This window comes from Suricata suricatta, chromosome 14 (genome assembly GCF_006229205.1).
Source record: "Suricata suricatta isolate VVHF042 chromosome 14, meerkat_22Aug2017_6uvM2_HiC, whole genome shotgun sequence".
In the NCBI taxonomy this organism is placed as follows: Eukaryota; Metazoa; Chordata; class Mammalia; order Carnivora; family Herpestidae; genus Suricata; species Suricata suricatta.
Window position 1 is genome coordinate 80,865,169 of NC_043713.1, and position 19,442 is coordinate 80,884,610.

Sequence of the window (19,442 nt, forward strand, 5' to 3'; positions counted from 1 at the left end):
TTAAATGTAAAAACCCTATGAATCATCAACTACTGTATGTTTGTATTGGCTTCCTGACAATGTCTATTAGTTGCTGATTTAACAGTTTATAGTTATGATGTGGGCATGTTTGTCATATTTTCATGTTCAGTTACTTTACCACTTTGATTTTGCTCTTCAGTTACTGGTGAATACTAAACTATTTTGTAGAACTAAACTTGCTTTGTGGGCTTATTACAATATCTTGACCTTTTCAAGCATTATTGACCTGAAGAGGGATTGAATGGTTCATTATTTTCTTCTTTATCACAATTAGCATATGGTAGCAAGGACCAACTTGTAGATGAGAGGAATTTTGAATGCTGGAGTAGATAATAGGCCATATTTCTGAGAAAAAGGTATGATTATAAAGTTCTCTTGAGATGGATTATTTTTGTCAAAGGCATTTAAGAAATAGTACCTTGAGGTACTGAAGAATTCTTATCATATTTTATAAATGTTTTGAATATTTACTCATACCTCTCATTTTAGTGTGATCTTGTACTTGATGCTGCACATGAGAAAAGTATGGAATCCAGTTCGGGGCCAAAACGTGAAGAAATAATGGAGAGTATTTTGTTCAAGTGTTCAGACTTTGTTGTGGTACAGTTTAAAGATATGGACTCCAGTTACGCAAGAAGAGGTGAATTTTGATTTCCTAAATATGTGTCATAGTTTATAAGATTTATTCAAACAAAGACTCTATGCATTAATTATACAGACTTTTTTCTTTTTTTAAAAAAGTTTTTTTTTAATGTTAATTTATTTTGAGGGAGAGAGAGACAGACTGCAAGTGGGGAGGGGCAGAGAGAGAGAGAGGGAGATACAGAATTCCAAGCAGTCGGTACAGAGCCCCATGCGGGGCTCGAACTCAAGAGCGCTGAGATTATGACCTGAACCAAAGTCAGACGCTTAACTGACTGAGCCATCCAGGCGCCCCAGACTGTTTTCTTTTTTAAAGAAACACTTTTTTATTTTTAAAGAGTAAACTGATTAAGACATAGGAGTTTTAATGCATTTTTGTTGGAAAATATTTAAAACTTCAGAGAAGATTCCTTGGTACTTTAGAATAAATAATGAGAGTTTGTGTTCTGTTAAAAAAGTTTGCAAGGGATTTTTAGTCTGTAGTTTCATGCTTAAGAATGCAACTGATTGGGGTGCCTGGGTGGCTCAGTCAGTTGAGCCTCCGACTTCGGCTCAGGTCAGATCTCATGTTTATGGGCTTGAGCCACGCGTTGGGCTCTGTGCTGACAGCTAGCTCAGAGCCTGGAGCCTGTTTCTGGTTCTGTGTCTCCTTCTCTCTCTGCCCTTCCCCCTCTCATGCTCTGTCTCTCTCTGTATCAAAAATAAATAAAACATTAAAAAAAAAAACATTAAGAATGCTACTGATTATACTCAACTGAACTTTCTTTTTTTTTTATATTAACATCTATTTATTTTTGACACACACACACACACACACACACACACACACACACACACAGAGACAGATAGACAGACACACAGACAGTGTGAATCAGGGAAGGGCAGAGGGAGACACAGAATCCAAAGCAGGCTCCAGGCTCTGAGCTGTCAGCACAGAGCTGGATGCAGAGCTTGAGCTCACAAACTGTGAGATCATCACCTCAGCTGAGGTCGGACGCTCAAACGACCGAGCCAGCCAGACACCTCTCAACTGAAGTTTCTTGTCCCATTTGGCCTATGTTGCTTTTGTTCACAAACTTTCTGTTTTAAAATGCTTTTAATAATCCTTATATAGTTTTATTATGCTTATAGTTCTATAAATGTTTTAGTTTTATGACCTGGAAACAAACACAGGGCTGAGAGGGAAAACAGAGAGCTGTGGATAGAAAAAGAATTGTTTAATGAAGATGAAAAAGATACGTAGAACATGCATATTTAAGAAAACATTCAGGGGGTGGAGGAGAGGAGAATATGAGTGATGGCCATTGAGGAGGGCACTTGTTGGGATGAGTACTAGGTGTTGTATATAAGCAGTGAACCATGGGAATCTACCCCCAAAACCAGGAGCGTACCTTACACACTGTATGTTAGCCAATTTGACAATAAATTATATTTAAAAAAATAATAAAACATTCAGAGTATGGGACTACATTCTGAAAAACTAAAAGGGATAATTTGTTATATTAAAATTTAGTCCATTTCAAATGTCCATTGGGGAGGAAAATCTGGGAATTACTGTTACTCATTTGGAGAGCATACATAGTGCAGTGTTCAGCATCACATTGAAAGACTTTGGCAATTTTGAACTTGGCTCTAACTTTTTAAAAAAATGTTTATTTTTGAGATAGACAGTGAGAGCATGTGTTCACGAGGTGCGCAGGGACAGAGAGAATCTGAAGCAGGCTCCAGGCTCCAAGCTGTCAGCACAGAGCCCAACATGGAGCTCGAACTCACAAACTGTGAGATTGTGACATGAGCACTTAATTGACTGAGCCACCAGGGATCCCTTGGCTGAAAAATTCTTAAATTGATTTTTTTTCTAGTCAAATTCTATAGTCTATTCCATTGTAAATTTCACCTCTCCATAATTTTTGGTTTTCATGAATCAGTCTATACCAACAGCTCTTTTTGTTCCTGTCGTCATTTTTCTGCATTGTTTTTTAGAAATTACAAGCCACCAGAAATTTAAAGCCTTTCTGTTAGAACTCTTACGGTTCTTACCTATAGTTAGCTGCTTTTTTCAGAAGCCAGTAGTGCCAGGTACCTGTAACTGGTTTGCAGTGCTGAAGAAAGCGCTGTGTTCTGTTTTTGTAGCTTCTTAAATGTCTCTAATTTACAATTCTTTGTCTAAGAGTCCTTCAATGGCCCATACAAGGAAACAAGCCTTTTTTTATTTGCAGCCTTTGGAGTTGATCTTGTTTATGCCTAGGACCACAAAATTATATTTATGCTTATACTGTTGAAGTATTTCACTGTTTTAAAATTAAAAATTGACTTTGGATAATAATCTGAAAGGGAAATTACAGTTTTAGTTGAATCTATTGCATAGAACTCTGGAAAAATATTGGCCACAACAACACCAAAATGGTCTTTACTCTGTTGGGTATCAGGCCATTCACAATATGCTTTGTATTTTGTTCTTAAAGTGAATTAGCGTTTCCTAAGTTTGGAAAGATAAGTATTACTTGCAGATATCTATGGTATCCCATTCTTTGATCCTCTTCAAAATTAATGTCCTAAAATTTTTATTTTATTTTAATATCTTTATTTCTTAGGTAATTTGTGTTCATTGTAGAAAGTCAGGAAAATGTAGATCAGAGTTACAGCTTTGACAGTGATCAGGACGTTCATAATGGGATGGATGTGTTTTGCTATATACATAAAAATACATAAAAACAGACAAGTTTTCTTGATGAGGACATCCCGTAGTGGATGGAGTAAGTTCAGGTATTTAAAGACTGTAGTGGTTTAGTGAATTATACAATTGTGTCCGGTGCATGGCATCCTGAAAATTGTATTAAGTCATGTGTTGAGAATTTCAGGTCTCTCTTTCTTTAAAAAAAATTTTTTTTAACATTTATTCATTTTTTGAGAGACAGAGAAAGACAGTGTGAGTTGGGGAGGGGAAGAGAGAGGGAGACACAGAATCTGAAGCAGGCTCCACACTCTGAGCTGTCAGCGCAGAGCCCAACGTGAGGCCTGAAGTCCTGAGCTTCAAGATCATGACCTGAGCTGAAGTCGGATACTTAACCGACTGAACCACACAGGTGCCCCCAAGGATATCAGGTCTCTTAAGCCAGATTTTTAATACTATCCTGGCAGATAGTATTAATACTCTCCTTGCCCTCTATAAATATTATTTTGGAGATGCTATTAGTATAGAAAAAATGTTTTTAGAGTAATTAATTGGTTTGGCTCATAATTACAAAAATTAAGACATGAGTAAGTAACTTGGCAAAGTGAGGACATAAACCTAGCACCCTCTAACTCCCCAAGTCATGTTCTTGAACACTGTACTATTAGGACAAATTATGTGGTCTCTCTCATTTGTTGTTTAGCTTAGTCATCATAAATCTGCATTTTACCTTAAAGGATTTCCCCACAAGTAAAGTCAAAAGTAAATAAAATTCCTGTACAGTATAAATATGCTGATTATTCAAGATTCTTTTTAAAATTTATGGCTTTATTTTTGGGGAAACTTTTAAAAAGTTAGTATGGCTTTTAATTTCTAAATGCTGACTATTGATTTTAGTAAGTTTATTTTACTAGGTTTTTAAAGTTGTCATATTTGTATGCGTAAGAATGTGAATAAGAGGCCTAGAAATAATTGATCTGTTTTTATGATATGATGGGTAAGTTTCACATGATCGCTTGAATGCTGTTCATGTTACCAGTTTGATTTGTGGGTAGAATGAAGCGTAACTACATTTTGTAGGCTGTGGATTCCTTTTACACACCCATAATTAGACCATGAGGTTATCACTGGAAAATTAGTGTATGTTTTATCCATTATCTGAATTCCAGTGCAGACAGATCTGGGATGCTCTCATTTTCCCCCTTTCATTTTGCTATCTTATTTTGTAGGGCATTCAGTTGCTTTTTGTCTCTGCGTCTTTTTACTTTGGAAATGGCATATGATCTCTACTCACTTTTTACTTGATTTCCTTTCTCACTTGCTTTAAAAACTTCATTCTCTTCTTGCTTTTTCTTTTGCTCCTTTTTAAATATTTTGTTCTTTAATACCTCACTCAACCACATTATAGTTCTGGCTGCTCATCTTTCTTACTTCATTCTCCTAACTTTCTACTGCTTCATTTCCTTAGTAGTGTTCTTCTCAGTCTAGAGAACAGGGGTCTGCAAACTTAAAGCCAATGGGCCAGATCCACTCATTGGTAAATAAAGTTTTATTGTAACACAATATGCCTGTTTATTTTTGTGCTGTCTGTGGCTGCTTCGATGCTATAGGGATATAGTTGAGTAGTTGTAATAGAGGCTATATGGCTTGCAAAGCTAAACAATATTTATTTATTTATTACCTGGTCCTTTACAAGAAAAATTTTCCCAGTTCTTATCCTATATCTTTTTTCCTACTACATTTGGGCCATTAGGGCCGATCAGAAATTGATACTGTAATACTGTCTTTGGTGAAGTAACATAGAATACACTTTGTCTCTAATCTCATGCTTTGACTCTTAATCTAATATTGTGTATTTTCATTAATTTTTTATTCTGTATTCCTAACTCCATTCAAATTGGATTTAGTTTGAAGAATCCCTTTTTTTCCAGCTCTATTGTCACAATAAGTGAAAAAATCACATATGAGAAAATGAGTTATTGGGAATGCTCTCCATCATCAACTGTTTGCCCTCCCTTACCTACAACTTTATCTTCCCCTTGCCGTCATTACTCTCTTTCCTTTGGTTTGAGTAGGCAGGATTATTCACTTCCTGTTCAGTCCCAGCTTCTCCAGTCATGCTTTTGACTGTGTTCTACCATTCCTGGGTTTTTGCTCTTTTCTGTCACCTCTGTTTTCACTCTTTAACCTCTTCTCCAGTTGCTCCTTCTCTTTAGTCTGAAAACCTATTCAACTCCCTCTATTCCTGAAAAAAGTCCTTTTTGTCTTGGACTCTTCTACTTACTATCCTTTTTTCCTCAAACTTTTTGACTCTAATTTTCTACTGACTCCTCATCCCATCGTAATCTGCCTTTTTTCTTTTTAATTTTTTTTATAGTTTATTTATTTTTGAGACAGAGACAGCACAAGAGGGGAAGGGACAGAGGGAGAGGGAGACACAGAATCTGAAGCAGGCTCCAGGCTCTGAGCCGTCAGCACAGAGCCTGATGCGGGGCTTGAACCCACGAACTGTGAGATCATGACCTGAACTGAAGTCAGACGCTCAACTGACTGAGCCACCCAGGCACCCCTGTAATATGCCTTTTATGTTCACAACTTAGAAGCTTCTGGGGCTACCAGTAAACTCTCATTGCTAGGTTCTTTGTATTCTTTTTCAGACTTTACTATTGATTTTGGCACTGTTGATTCCACCCTCCTTCAGAAAACTGCTCTTCTGTTTTTCATGTATTTTATTCATCATTCCTTCCGTGTCCGTTCTTGGGCCTTATATCTGTTAAAGTGCTCTTAAATGTGTTTATGTTCCCAGTGTTTGTTTCTTTGCCCACTGCCTTTAACCATGTATCAGTTGTTTTATACTCTACTAATTTCACCTACCATATATAAGCCCATTGCCAGCATCTTTGTATATTGCATTTACACCACGTTCCATTATAATTAGATGTTTCTCCCCTATTATACTTTGAGCTCTTTGTAGATTTTTTTTTTTTTTAATCCCTGGAGCCTAGTATAGTGTTTCTGTGCATAGGAAGGGCACAATATAAATGTTTTTTTGGGGGGTGCCTGGATGGCTCAGTTGGTTAAGCATCTGACTTCATCTCGGGTCATGATCTCACGGTTCATGGGTTCAAGCCCTGCATCGGTTCTATGCTGACAGCTCAGAGTCTGGAGCCTGCTTCAGATTCTGTGTCTCCTTTTCTCTCTGCCCCTCCCCCATTCATGCTCTGTTTCTGACTCAATAATAAAAAAAAAAATCTGTTTTGAATGAATGAAATTAGGACTTACACATACGTAAAGAGTGAGAAAACTAGAAGCGGTCTCACATACACAGCCTGCCAGCAAGTCCTTAGTGAGCTCTGGATTGTGTTCGTTGCTGTGCTTGTTGCTATAGACAGTACAGAGAAATTCAAGACTTAATCTATTTTGGGTCCCTTTTGAGAACTTAGTGAAACTGTATACCCTCACCCTAGAAAAAACTGTGCACACAGACTTTTACATTTAATTCTGTCATGTTCACAGTTCCCTAGGGAGTTCATGTACTCCGTATTAAGAAGCTCTCTTTCAGGCATTTTTACAGTTGGAGTATCTGAAAAATGGGATGTTAAAATTAGTGGCATTGAATTCCAAGTAGAGTTCAGAGACATGAAGAATTGTATTGGTTGTAGTGGTTGGAAGAAGTTAGGGTGTGAAGGTGTGATAAGGTAGTGAGGAATTCATTTAGATTATTTTGTTCTGGTGTGGCACTATTGTGTTCTCATGTGTTTGTCCTGTAGGTCTGATGGGCCAGGGTCCTATGAGTAACAGAGAATGATCTCCTCCGAAGGACATGGTATTAGGAATGCCATATCACTTATATCTAAAGAAGAGACAAATCTCAGCTGACTGTGACCTGGGAAGCCTTGAATTCTGAGGATCAATCTAAATGTGTTCTAAATGTATTCGTGGGTGATGTTTTAGGAGGGGTGAGCAGGCCACAAGCGTTGCAGCTGAGTAGGCACATTCTTGGAGCTAGGAGTGCAAGCAGCAGGCTCTGTAGTTGGGCAGGAAGTGCTAACGTTGGACAGGCAAGCAACTGTAAAGTTGGACAAGTGCTCAGATTAACAGCTTGCTCTGTGGCAGGAGGGAGGATAGGCCCTGTGGTGGGTAGGCAGATGGAGTGATGGACAAGCAGGTGGTCTTGGTTGGGGGCTATCCAGGGAGCTGTGCCGGAAAGTGCTGTAAAGAGGTTGGTGTGGGCCTGTGGGCTTTGGACTAGTTTTTCTCGTGAGCCAGCTGAGAAGCTCTGTCTTAATACTCTTCTGTTAAAACTGAACCATTAGGGGTGCCTGGGTGGCTCAGTCGGTTAAGGGGCCAACTTCAGCTCAGGTTATGATCTTGTGGTTCATGGGTTTGAGTCCCGTGTCAGGCTCTGTGCTGATAGCTCAGAGCCTGGAGCCTGTTTGTGATTCTGTCTCCCTCTCTCTCTCTGACCCTCCCCCGCTCACACTGTGTGTCTCTCTCTCTCAGAAATAAACGTTAAAAAAAAAATTAAAAAAAAGAAAACCTGAACCATTACACCGTTTACTGATTCAGCTTTGCTGTGGGCTGGTCAGAGAAGGATGTGTCCACTCTGGGGCCAAGTAGTTAAGTGGAAACTGACATTTACTGAGGCCACTATGGAGATTTGTACAGGGATTATTACGCTTAAAAAAAATAAACAGATGTAGTAGAACAGGTGATGAAACACTAAATGGAGTAGTTTGAGGTATACAGTAGGGAAATACTGCATGTTTATTAAAATAGCTGATTTTTTAAAATTTCATTTCTTTGTTTTTAGAGCATATAGAAACTCTCTGCTCTATTCTTTCATGTATATGCCAAGATTGAAACAGTAATTCTTCATGTATTAAAAACAAAATAGGGGGACCTGGGTGGCTTGGTTGGTTAAGTGTTCTACTCTTGGTTTCAGCTCAGGTCATGATCTCACAGTCTGTGAGTTCAGGATCCACATGGGGATCTGTGCTGACAGTGCAGAGTCTGCTTGGGATTCTCTCCCCCCCCCGCCCCTTTCTCTGCCCTTCTTGTGCTTGTGCTCTCTCTCACAATAAATAAATAAACTAAAAAAATAAAAATAAAAAGCAAACAAAACCTCTAAATAAAATAGGATTTTTATTTAGATAAACAATAAAAATATTGTTTAGTACTAATAATAGGAAGGAGGTCTGACTTAAGTTATGTATGGACATTATTGATCACTGTTAAACCTCAGTTATCAGCTATAAAAGGAAAATACATTCACAGTAGGAATAGAACTTAGGAGAATGTAAAAATAAACATAGTGCATGTGAATAGGCTGAAAACACTGCTGAAGGACATAAAAGTCAGTTGGACTAAATGGAAAAAACATGCCATACATTGAATGGAAATATGTAACACTGTAAAATTGTCTTTTTTCCTCAGAGTAATCACTCAAGATAATATCTCTCCTTCTATAGAAAGTGAGAGAATGATTCTTAAGTGTGTAAGGTAACATTTATTAGCAGAAGAATTTGGGAACTTTTTTCTATAAGAGTCCTGAAGGGAGGTCTTGCCCTACCAACCAAACATTAAAATGTATTAGCATTGAAACATAGTTGTCATAGTGGCAAAGAAAAGAGAATCCAAAACAGATGAAATTCATATGGGTGTTTTGTTAATATATGATAAAGATAACACTTTAAATCTACAGTAAAGGCGGATGAGTTAGTAAATGGTGTTGGTACGTTTAGGGGGAATTAGATGCCTATTTCATACCCATCACTGAAATAAACTCTCAGTGTTTAAAAAGAGAAGTAATTTAAAAAAGTTACATAGAAATTGGAGAGCGAATTTGTGAATTTATATCATTTTGAGATAGGGGAAGGACGTTACAAGCATGACTGCCAAATAAGAAATTCGTACAAGACTGAGATGTGTCTAAAAGTACCATTAAATTCAGAAGACATGCTACAGACTGGGAAAAATCAAATAAAAGGAAGTTTTACAAATGGCCAGTAACGTATAGACAGGTAGTCCACCTCACTGTAAAGAAATGCAATTTCAAAGCAATGAAATCAGGATTTTTAATCTGTCAGCTTGCTGAAGGAAAAAAGTGAGCAAAAGTGGCTCATAATAGGGAGTCGGAAAACAACTTAACCCTTTGTTGGTGGGAATGGGTTAGGCAAAAACAAATCGCATTTTTGAGCTCTATAATAGCTACTTCAGATGAGTCCAGGAAGACGGTTTACTTGGCAGTATTCTGTAATGCTAGTGTACCCAGTTAGTTACTGTCTGCTTTTAGTTTTATTTTTTCTCTTGCTCTGCACAGTCTCAATTTTGTCTTATGAATAGCACGTATATAAAAAATAGTAGTAAAGCAGGACAGTGAGGGAATGTGGATAAATTGTCTGCATTTTAATTTCTATTCCATTTGGCTATAAATAGAAACTATTTTTTTCACCTAGATCAAGAGAGTTTTAAGTGAGTTTAAATTTTAAGGGAGTTTAAGTTTTATGTTCACTTGAACAGTTAGTTGTTGTTCTGATTTACCTAAGAGCAGAATGCCAGTGAAACAGAAACGTGTTTGTACAGCTATAAGAATTATTTCTTTACTTTGCTGTAAAATTAAGAGTAGGTTTTAAGAATAGTATTAACAGTTCACTTCCCAAATTGTTTTTTGCTTCCTGAACATTTCTGAATTTACTCACCAACCCCGCTAAGTTTTTGACAAGTCAATTTTTTTCCATTTTCTTTTCTCTCTAACTTTTGAGATGAAAACAGAACCTTTTATAAAGTGCTCTAGGAGCATCTGGGTGGCTCAATCAGTTAAGCATCTAACTTGGCTCAGGTCATGATCTCATGGTCCATTTCATGAGTTCCAGCCCTGCATTGGCATCTGTGCTGACAGCTCAGAGGCTGGAACCTGCTTCCGATTTGGTGTCTCCCTCTTTCTCTGCCTCTCCCCTGCTCTCATCCTGCTTCTCTGTCTTTCAAAAGTAAATAAACAAACAAACAAAAAAAAGTTCTAACAATGATCAGACCCATCTTCATTCTAGGAGACTATAAAGACGACTCCTTCCCAGTCAAAATGACATTCTGAACCAGGAGCCTAATGAAGCTTAAAACTATGTCACCTCCTGGTAGCTCACCCCACAAAGTATCTTTCTCTTGACATCTTTGTTAGAATTTCTTTTGATATCTTTTGGAGATAATATGAGAAACAGAAATATAACATTCTCTGGAATTTGTCAACTTCAAATTTTAAGCAAAACAAGCCTTACATAATGGGTTTCCATTTTATCTAAGTCTGTGTTACATTTGTTGGGCTTTGCTGTAGAATTTGGTGCGCATTTGACTGCGTGGAATCTTGACTATCGATATTCATTTAGAGAGAGAGAGAGAGAGAGACAGAGAGAGAGAGAGAGAGAGAGAGAGAGAGAGAGAAAACCAAGCAGTTCGTGCTGTCATCATAGCCCAAGTCGGGGCTTGAACCCACAAACCATCAGATCCTGACCTGAGCCAAATCCTAGAGTTGAATGCTTAACTGACCGAGCCACCCAGGTGCTCCTTCATTTAGATCTTTCAAAGAAATATGGTTTCTGGGTTTAAATTTTTACTGCTGATGCTTGGTTGATTTTTAAGTGTTCTACAGCAGTGTTTTATTAAATGGTAAAATTTTTGAAAACTTCAGCTCCATTTTTGATTCTCCAAATTTAGAATTTAAGAAAATTCCTTCCCAAATGTTATACTACTAGTTGCAGTGTTTTTATGTTATATAGTGGGTTAGTAAAAATAAGATGAAATATTTTATCTTAAAAATATTTTGCCTGAAGTTTGAACTAGAGAATTCAATATGTACATTTTACAGAGTTTATTAATCAGGAGAGTAATAACTGCTTTTTAATATTTAAATTGTACATTTTTTTTCTCGGATTTTAAAAATATTTTGTCATAGTACAATAAAATATAATCATTTTACGTAAGGAGCGTATGAGGTTTCTTCATCATTAGTTCATTTTGGCATAAATTGGTGTTACATCTACTGACTTGAAGCACTTTAAACTTTTAGTCAAATACTATAGCTTCGGAGCATTTGTAGAGCCATTGATTATGGAGCCCTGCACCCTGTGCACTTTGTAAGTGGTGCCTTGATTGAGATTGTCCTCTTTCCTCCTCACATCCTAGGCTTATCTATTGGGCCCCATAAGTGGGACAGAGACACAGATTAAATTGCAAGCTGTGTTTAACAAGAACAGTATTTAGGGTTTTCTTTTCTTTTTTTGTTTTTGTTTTTAATGTTTATTTTTGAGACAAAGAGAGCATGAGCAGGGGAGAGGCAGAGAAAGGGTGGGCAGAAGATCCAAACCAGGCTCTGTGCTGACAACACAGGGCCCAGTGCAGGACTTGAACTCACAAACTGTGAGATGTGACCTGAGCCGAAGTGGGACGCTTAACTGACTGAGCCAACCAGGGACCCCAGGGTTTGCTTTTCCACATCAGTTGATTCTTTCCAGACTTTGGTCTAAAGGGGACTTAGGCCAGGATTCTTTCTCTCCTGTCTCTGCCCCTCCCTGCTCCTGCTCTCTCTCTAGCAAACACGCTCTCTCTCTCAAAATAAATAAATAAACAGACTTTTTAAAAATTTAAAATAGTCATACAATATGTGGCCTATTTGTGACAGGCTGTTTTACTTAGTGTACGTGTTTAAGGTTTATCCAAGTATCAGTGCATCTTTTCATTGCCAAATAGTATTCCATTGTATGGGTATACTACATTTTTATTGGCATGTAAATAACATAAAATGTTATATCAGTTTCAAGTGTACATCACATTGATTCAGCAATTCTGTATATTACTCAGTGTTCACCATGATAGGTAGTCACCATCTGTCCCCATACATTGTTAAAATAGTATTGACTGTATTTCCTATGCTGTACTTCTCATTTCTGTGATTATAACTGAAGTTTGAGTCTCTTAATCCCCCTTGTCTATGATGTGTCCTCCTTACCTCCTCACTGGCAACCACCAGTTCTCTGTTTCGCTTTCTGCTTTTTTAAAAAAAAGTTTTTTTTAATGTTTCTTTACTTTTGAGAGAGGGGGAGGGGCGGAAAGAGAGGGAGACCTGGAATCCAAAGCAGGCCCCAAGTTCTGAGCTGTCAGCTGTCAGTGCAGAGCCTGACATGGGGCTTGAACCCCATCAACTGTGAGATCATGACCTGAGCTGAAGTTGGATGCTCAACTGGTGCCCCTGGTATTTTTTATTTCTTAAATTTTGTTTGTGTTTATTCATTTGTTTTGTCTTTTATATTCCACATAAAAGTGAAATCATATGGTATTTGATTTTGTCTGGCTTATTTCACTTAGCATAATACCCTTTAGGTCCATTCTGGGTATACGACATTTTAGTTAATCATTTATCAGTTGATGGACATTTCAGTTGTTTCTGCCTTTAAAAAAAAATTTTTTTTAATGTTTATTCACTTTTGAGACAGGGAGCGAGAGAGCAAGCACAAGTAGGGGAGGGGCAGAGAGAGAGGGAGACACAGAATCCAAAGCAGGCTCCAGGCTCTGAGCTGACAGCACAGAGCTCGATGCAGGACTCGAACTCACAGACTGAGATCATGACCTGATCCGAAGTTGGACGCTTAACTGACTGAGCCACCCAGTTGCCCCTGTTTCTGCTTTTTGATTGCCCTGAATACTGCTCAGGGTCACTGATGTGCAGAGTTTTGTGTGGATATTTTGTTTCATTTCTTTTGGGTATGTACTTAAGGGTGGAATTGCTCAGTCATATATGATAACTCAAAAGTTTAACCTTTTGAGGGTACTGCTGGGATGGATTTTCAGAGTGGCTGTATCATTTTACCATCCCATCAGCAGTGTAGGAAGGCTGCAGTTTTTCTATACCTTCATCAGCGGTTGGCTGTCTTTTTTATTATAGCTGTCCTGGTGGGTAGTTGTGAAGTAGATCTCATGTGGTTTTGGTTTGCATTTCTGTAGTGATTAATGATGTGAATCTTTTTGTGTGCTCATTGAAAATGTGTAGGGGCAGCTGGGTGGCTCAGTTTGTTAAGCGTCCGACATCGGCTCAGGTCATGATCTCATGGTTCGTGGGTTCGAGCCCTGCATAGGGCTCTGTGCTGACAGTTTGGAGCCTGGAGCCTGCTTCTGATTCTGTGTCTCCCTCTATCTCTGTTCCACCCCCGTCTCTCTCTCTCTCTCTTAAAAATAAATTTAAAAAATAAACTAAAAAAAAATGGCATACATCTTCTTTGGAAGAAGGTCTATACAGATCTTTGCCCACACTTAAAATTGTCTTTTATTACTAAGTTACAAGAATTCCTTTGGTATTCTGGATACCATTCATCTCCTTATCAGACATGGTTTGCAAATCTGTTTTCCGCATTGTGTCGGTTGTCTTTTCACTTTTGTGTTCTTTAAAGCACAAAAGGTTTCAGTTTTGGATGAAGTCCAGTTTATCTTTGTTTTCTTTTTTGTTGGTGGTGCTTTTTGTGTTATATCTAAGCAAGTTGCTTACTCCAAGATTAAGAGGATTTGTTCCTCTGCTTTCCTCTAAGATTTTTATAGTGTTAGCTCTCATATTTAGGTGTCTGATCCATTTTGAGTCAATTTTTGTATAAAGTCTGAGGTAGGGCTCCAACATCTTGGTTTTACGTGTACATATCCAAGTATAATATGTTGAAAAGACTGCTGTTTTTCCCATTGAACTGTCCTGGTACCTTTGTTGTTTAAATTCCATTGATTATAAATGTAAAGATTTATTCCTGGACTCTGAGTTATATCCCATAGATTTATATTAACTATCTTTATGCCAGTATAATACTATTTGGATTACTGTACCTTTGTAGTAAGTTTTGAATTCAAGTGTTGGTCTTCTAAGTGTGTTTTTTTTTTTCAAGAATGACTATTGTTTGTCCCTTCCATTTCCATGTGAATTTTAGGATCATCTTGTTAGTTTCTGCAAAATGACAGCTGAGATTTTAGTAGGGATTGCATTGAATCTGGAGATAATTTGGGAGTGTGTTATATAATTCTTTTTTGTTTTTATTTTTTTATGTTTTTATTTATTATTGAAGACAGAAACAGAGCATGAGTGGGGGAGGGTCAGAGAGAGAGGGAGGTACAGAATCTGAAGCAGGCTCCAGGCTCTGAGCTAGCTGGCAGCAAAGAGCCCGATGCGGGGCTCGAACCCATGAACCGTGAGATCATGACCCGAGCTGGAGTCGGACGCTTAATTGACTGAACCACCCAGGCGCCCCATGTGTTACATAATTCTTGTCCAAGCACCTGATACATCTTTCCATTTACTTAGGTCATCTTTCATTTTCTTCAGAAATGCTTTGTAGGTACTAGGGTTTCACACTTCTGTTGGTAGCTTTATTCCCAAGTATTCTTTTTTTTGGATAAAAAATATCCAAAATGGCAGCTCAGTGGGTGAAGCCTCTGACTGTAGGCTGGAGCCTACTTCATATTCTGTCTCCCTCTCTGTCTGCCCCTCCCCCACTCACACTGTGTGTCTCTCTCTCTCAAAAATAAGCAAACATTAAAAAAAATCCAAAATGGAATTTGTTATTGTAAATGGAATTTAAAAATTGTTTTTCATTTTCAGGTTAGAGCAATATTGTTTTACAGTCTTTATTTCTAATATAAATCTTTCTTTTGATTCTTAGTAGGATGGACACTAAATTTTGAGCTTGAAGTGAGAACATACTTAGAGTTTGTTATGCTACCTGTTGATGATTTATTAATTTTCCACTGATCATTCCATTTATGCATGTCTGCATACTTCTCTGTAATAACCAAAACAGCTTTGTAATTAATATTTTAGGGGGTCAGCTATTTATTGTGTTCTTTTTTTTAAAGAAAATTTATGGTTTATGTATTTTTGAGACAGAGAAAGAGGATGAGTGGGGGAGGGGTAGAGAGAGACACACACAGAATCTGAAACAGGCTCTAGGCTCCAAGCTGTCTGCACAGAATCCAGCGTGAGGCTCGAACCCACGAACCGTGAGATCATGAGCTGGGCTTCGCAAAGTCGGACACTTAATCGACTGAGCCACCCAGGTGCCCCATTTGTGTTTCAAAGTAACAGTATTTTATAGAACAACTTCTGGAGATAAAAGTGAAAACTTTTTTTCCTTTGAGATAAATGATAAAGTAATAAATGATACAGTAAAAGTGGACAACCCAAAATACCTATTATAGATTGAGTCTTAGAGACTATGTAAGCTGAGCTGGATTTATCCTTAGAGAGTATGTAAGCTGAGCTGAGCTCAGAGTATACTTCCAAAGCAGTCCCATGGTTTTCTTCCATCCTTTTTCTTCAACTGCTTGTAGTGAAGTAACGGAGACACAAGGATCGTTCTGGCTTATGTTTGGGGAAGAAAGTTAGTTTTCTTCCTTTTACCTTGCTTTGTAAACTTTTCCTTGATACTGTCACATCCTCGTTGTTTTCTTTCTCTCTGTTCCTCTGGGTAATTTGTATCCAAACGTTACTGCAATTTCCTAGTTACCTTCCCTCCAGATCCTATCACTTCCACTGAGTCTTGGACACTACTACAAAGAAATTCTTGAGCATTGCTTTTATTTTCATTTCTTACTTAGAAATCTACAGTAGCCCCTGTTGCTTACAAAGTAAAGTTGGGATGCCATAAGTTGGCATCCAGGGCCCTTTGTAGGGGAATTTCTGTTTTTCCTCCTTCTTTAGAAAGAGAGTGAGCTGGGGAAGGGACAGAGGAGGGCAGGGAGAGTGAGAGAGAATCCTTAGCAGCCTCCGTCCTCGATGTGGAGTCTGTCTCCTGGCTCAGTCCCACAACCTGAGCCGAGCGGAGAGTCAGATGCTAAACCATCTGAGCCACCCATCTGCCCTAGACTACTGAAATTTACTGTTTTATTTATAGCACAGAATAGTTTGTTTTCCTCTGCCTCCAGTGAAACGTCATGTTGAATTCCACTCGTAACAAGGTAGTGGTGAGAGAGGCAAATTGGGAAGGGGATGATGTCCTAGAACCTTACTTAACCTTAACGTATCCAGCTTTCCCTTTGTCTGCTGAGGTACCGTGAAGAAATCCTAAGGTTAGATGGAGCACAGTTGGGGAACCAGTTGTCTGCCTCATGTACTGAATACTCAGCATTCCAAAACTGTCTGTGTGTGAGAGACATCTTTTCTCTCCTAATGCATTATACTTTTCTGCAGGTTGGAAACATGTTTATAGAACTTGGGATGTGTACTCTCGTGGTGTCTAGCGTTATGTCGTACAGGTAGAAGGTACCCAACATACATCTGTTTTTCAGTTGATATACTAAAAAGTTTATTATACTTACTATATTCAAATTGGAGGAAAACCAGTTTTGTTTTTCCTTACGTAGATGTATTGCCATAAGACTATTAGAAACTGGAATTTTACCACTCATTTCAGGAAACTCAAGGAAGCAGTTATTTCTAGCCAAATCTAAAAATGGCTTTCCTACAACATGACGTATCCAGATTATATTATTCTTATGGAAGATTGCTTCTAGGCAATCCTGATATCCTTCTAGGCATTTTAATATCCTTTTAAAATATAAAAAACAAAATCCCAAGTATTAACTTTAAAAATGATTCTGACATAAATGAGAAAAGACAGAAGCACAGCTAAGGGAGTTAAATATTAAAACATACATACACACATACAGTCTCTTTGAAGTTGCTTTAAAATAATTTGCCTTCTGTATTGTTTGTGTTATAAGTGCATACATATTTGGATTTATATCAGTGTATACAATGTATTCATTTGTGAAGAGTAGTATTAAATTAACTTGAGTTCGGCTTGAAACCATAAGATTAAAAGATACCATACCTTAGAGAATCATTTATTTTTATTTTTGTGCTAACCAGGGTAAAAACAGCCCCCTTTCTAAAGCTTGTGGGTCACAAAACTCATTTTCCTTGCTCAGTGCCCTAGAGGCAACGATAGGATTAATTGGTTCTTCTCTGTTTGAAAAAATGACATCCTTTTCTGTTAAGGTAGGAAATTATTTTTAAATCACTTAAAATTTTGTATAAGATTCAGGGATACAGGTGGTTGGCCTTCTGTTGTTAATTTTGTGTGTTGGTGTGTCCTATCCTGTACAATGTTGTTAGGTGTCACGTGACTATGTACCAGTGTATTCTCCTATATGTTACCCTCTCCATCTACTGGACAGTCACAGTTTTGCCACTATTGGCTTTTATTTTATTTACGCAAGACTTTTTTTTAATTAAGATTTTATTTTATTTTTTTAAATTAAAAAAATTTTTTTTTCAAAGCCAAAAAGCAAGGGTCGTTTATTGCAGGTTCGAACCCGGGCCTCTGCTCACTCCAAGCTGGTGGAACGGAGAGAGCCAGAGAGCCAAGATTTTATTTTTAAGTAATCTCTGTACACAACATGGTGCTTAAACCCACAACCCCAAAATTGAGAAATCATATTCTCCACCTACTGAGCCAGCTGTATACCCATACTCAAAATACTTTTTTTTTTTTTTAACTCTTTAAAAGAAATTCTTAAAAAATTCATTTTTTAGAGAGACAGAGCCCAAGTGAGGGAGGGGCAGAGAGAGAGGGAGACATAGAATCCAAAGCAGACAGCTGTCAGCACAGAGCCCAACATGGGACTTGAACCCACGAACCTTGAGATCATGACCTGAGCCAAAGTTGGATGCTCTGACTGAGCCACTCAGGCACCTCTACGCAAAAGACTTTGAAAGATAGGTGTTTGGTTGAGAATTTCAGCTGCTGGGACAAGAAGAGATTACAAGTGGAGATGGCTCTGTTACCTCTTTCGGCGGGGGCTGGCATATGCACTGCAGAGATAGATCCTGGCTTCCTGTCCTGACCCTGCCATCTTTGAAGTCAGGATGAGCTATATTTTTTTCTAGTAATTTATATCAGCTCTTCCCAATTTGTTGTCTCTTCCAAATTTTCCATGTAAAGAAAAAACTTTGGGGCTGACTTTTATAGATGTAACCTCAAAGACTTGAATTTTGTGATTATATAATGTCACATCTGTGGTATATCATATAAATTACTAGCATTTTAAAAAATTTGTGTGGGAGGGGGGTGAGAGAGAATATTTCAAGTAGGCTTCGTCCACCCTGTCCGTGCAGAGCCTGATGCAAGTCTCGAGCTCACAGATTGTGAGATCATGACCTGAGCTGAAACCGCGAGTTGGCCTCTTAACTGATTGAGCCACTCAGGTGCCCGTTAGCATTTTAAATATTAAATAGTTCTGTTTGATATGCCTAGAATTAAAATTAGAAAATAGCTGTGGCCATTCCTAATGGAAGGTATCCAGTGCTGGATTTTTTAGTAGGCAGGTGCTTTTGTCTGGTGTACTTTATAATATAACCGTAACTGATTGTGGTATTTAGAACAGAGGGGTATAAACCTTTGCAGTGCAATCAGATTTCCCATAGTTTTGTGGCTGGGACCCTGATACTTTCAGATGCTTTTGAAATGGTAGATTTTGCAATAATTAATTCTCAGGTTAGTCATTTGGAACAGAACACTATTCCTGTGTAAACATAAGTCTCCTAAGCTCGGTTACTTCAGTACCTTTCATTTCTGTCTTATTTTAGGAGCCTGCGTTCATGACTTTGTCATCATCCATAACTACTTTTCTTCCGTAGTGCCCCCCAAGGTCTGCTCTGACCATGGTCAACATAACCTTTCCTCTTCTACTCCCTTTTTTCCTGTGCCTTTCAGGACTCCATCTTTTCCCTGACCCTTTTTTTTTTTTTTTTTAAATGAAAAAAAAAATGGGGTCATTTGTTTGATCCTCCTTTGGCCTTTTGTTTTTAAACTCCTTTCTGTCTGCTCCTGGAGCTAGCCTGCTGGGTGTGGCTGGGGAAAATCCCATTGTGGTGCTGGAATATAGGGTGATTTCTAGCTCTTGCTGAGCTTTGGGGAGAGTTCAGCAGGCCTTTAAATTTTTTTTTTAACCTGTTTCTGTAGCCTTTATGATCATCCCCTCTGATTCCTTACTTTGTCACCTCATTTCCTTTACCGCAGAATGTTCTTGCTTTTTAGAACATATAGGGCAGAGTCCTTAATCTGGACCCATGGATTCCCAA

The 19,442-nt window shown here is 38.1% G+C and overlaps 1 protein-coding gene across 9 annotated transcripts in view; it reads left to right on the plus strand.

Moving 5' to 3' along the window:
- ATXN2 (ataxin 2) overlaps positions 1-19,442 on the plus strand; it is a 115,982-nt gene that overhangs the window by 35,658 nt on the left and 60,882 nt on the right. For all 9 annotated transcript variants that reach the window (XM_029922449.1, XM_029922445.1, XM_029922446.1 and 6 more), the window contains exon 5: positions 511-661. In XM_029922449.1, coding sequence (XP_029778309.1) covers positions 511-661 — 151 coding nt within the window. The remainder of the gene's footprint in view (positions 1-510; positions 662-19,442) is intronic.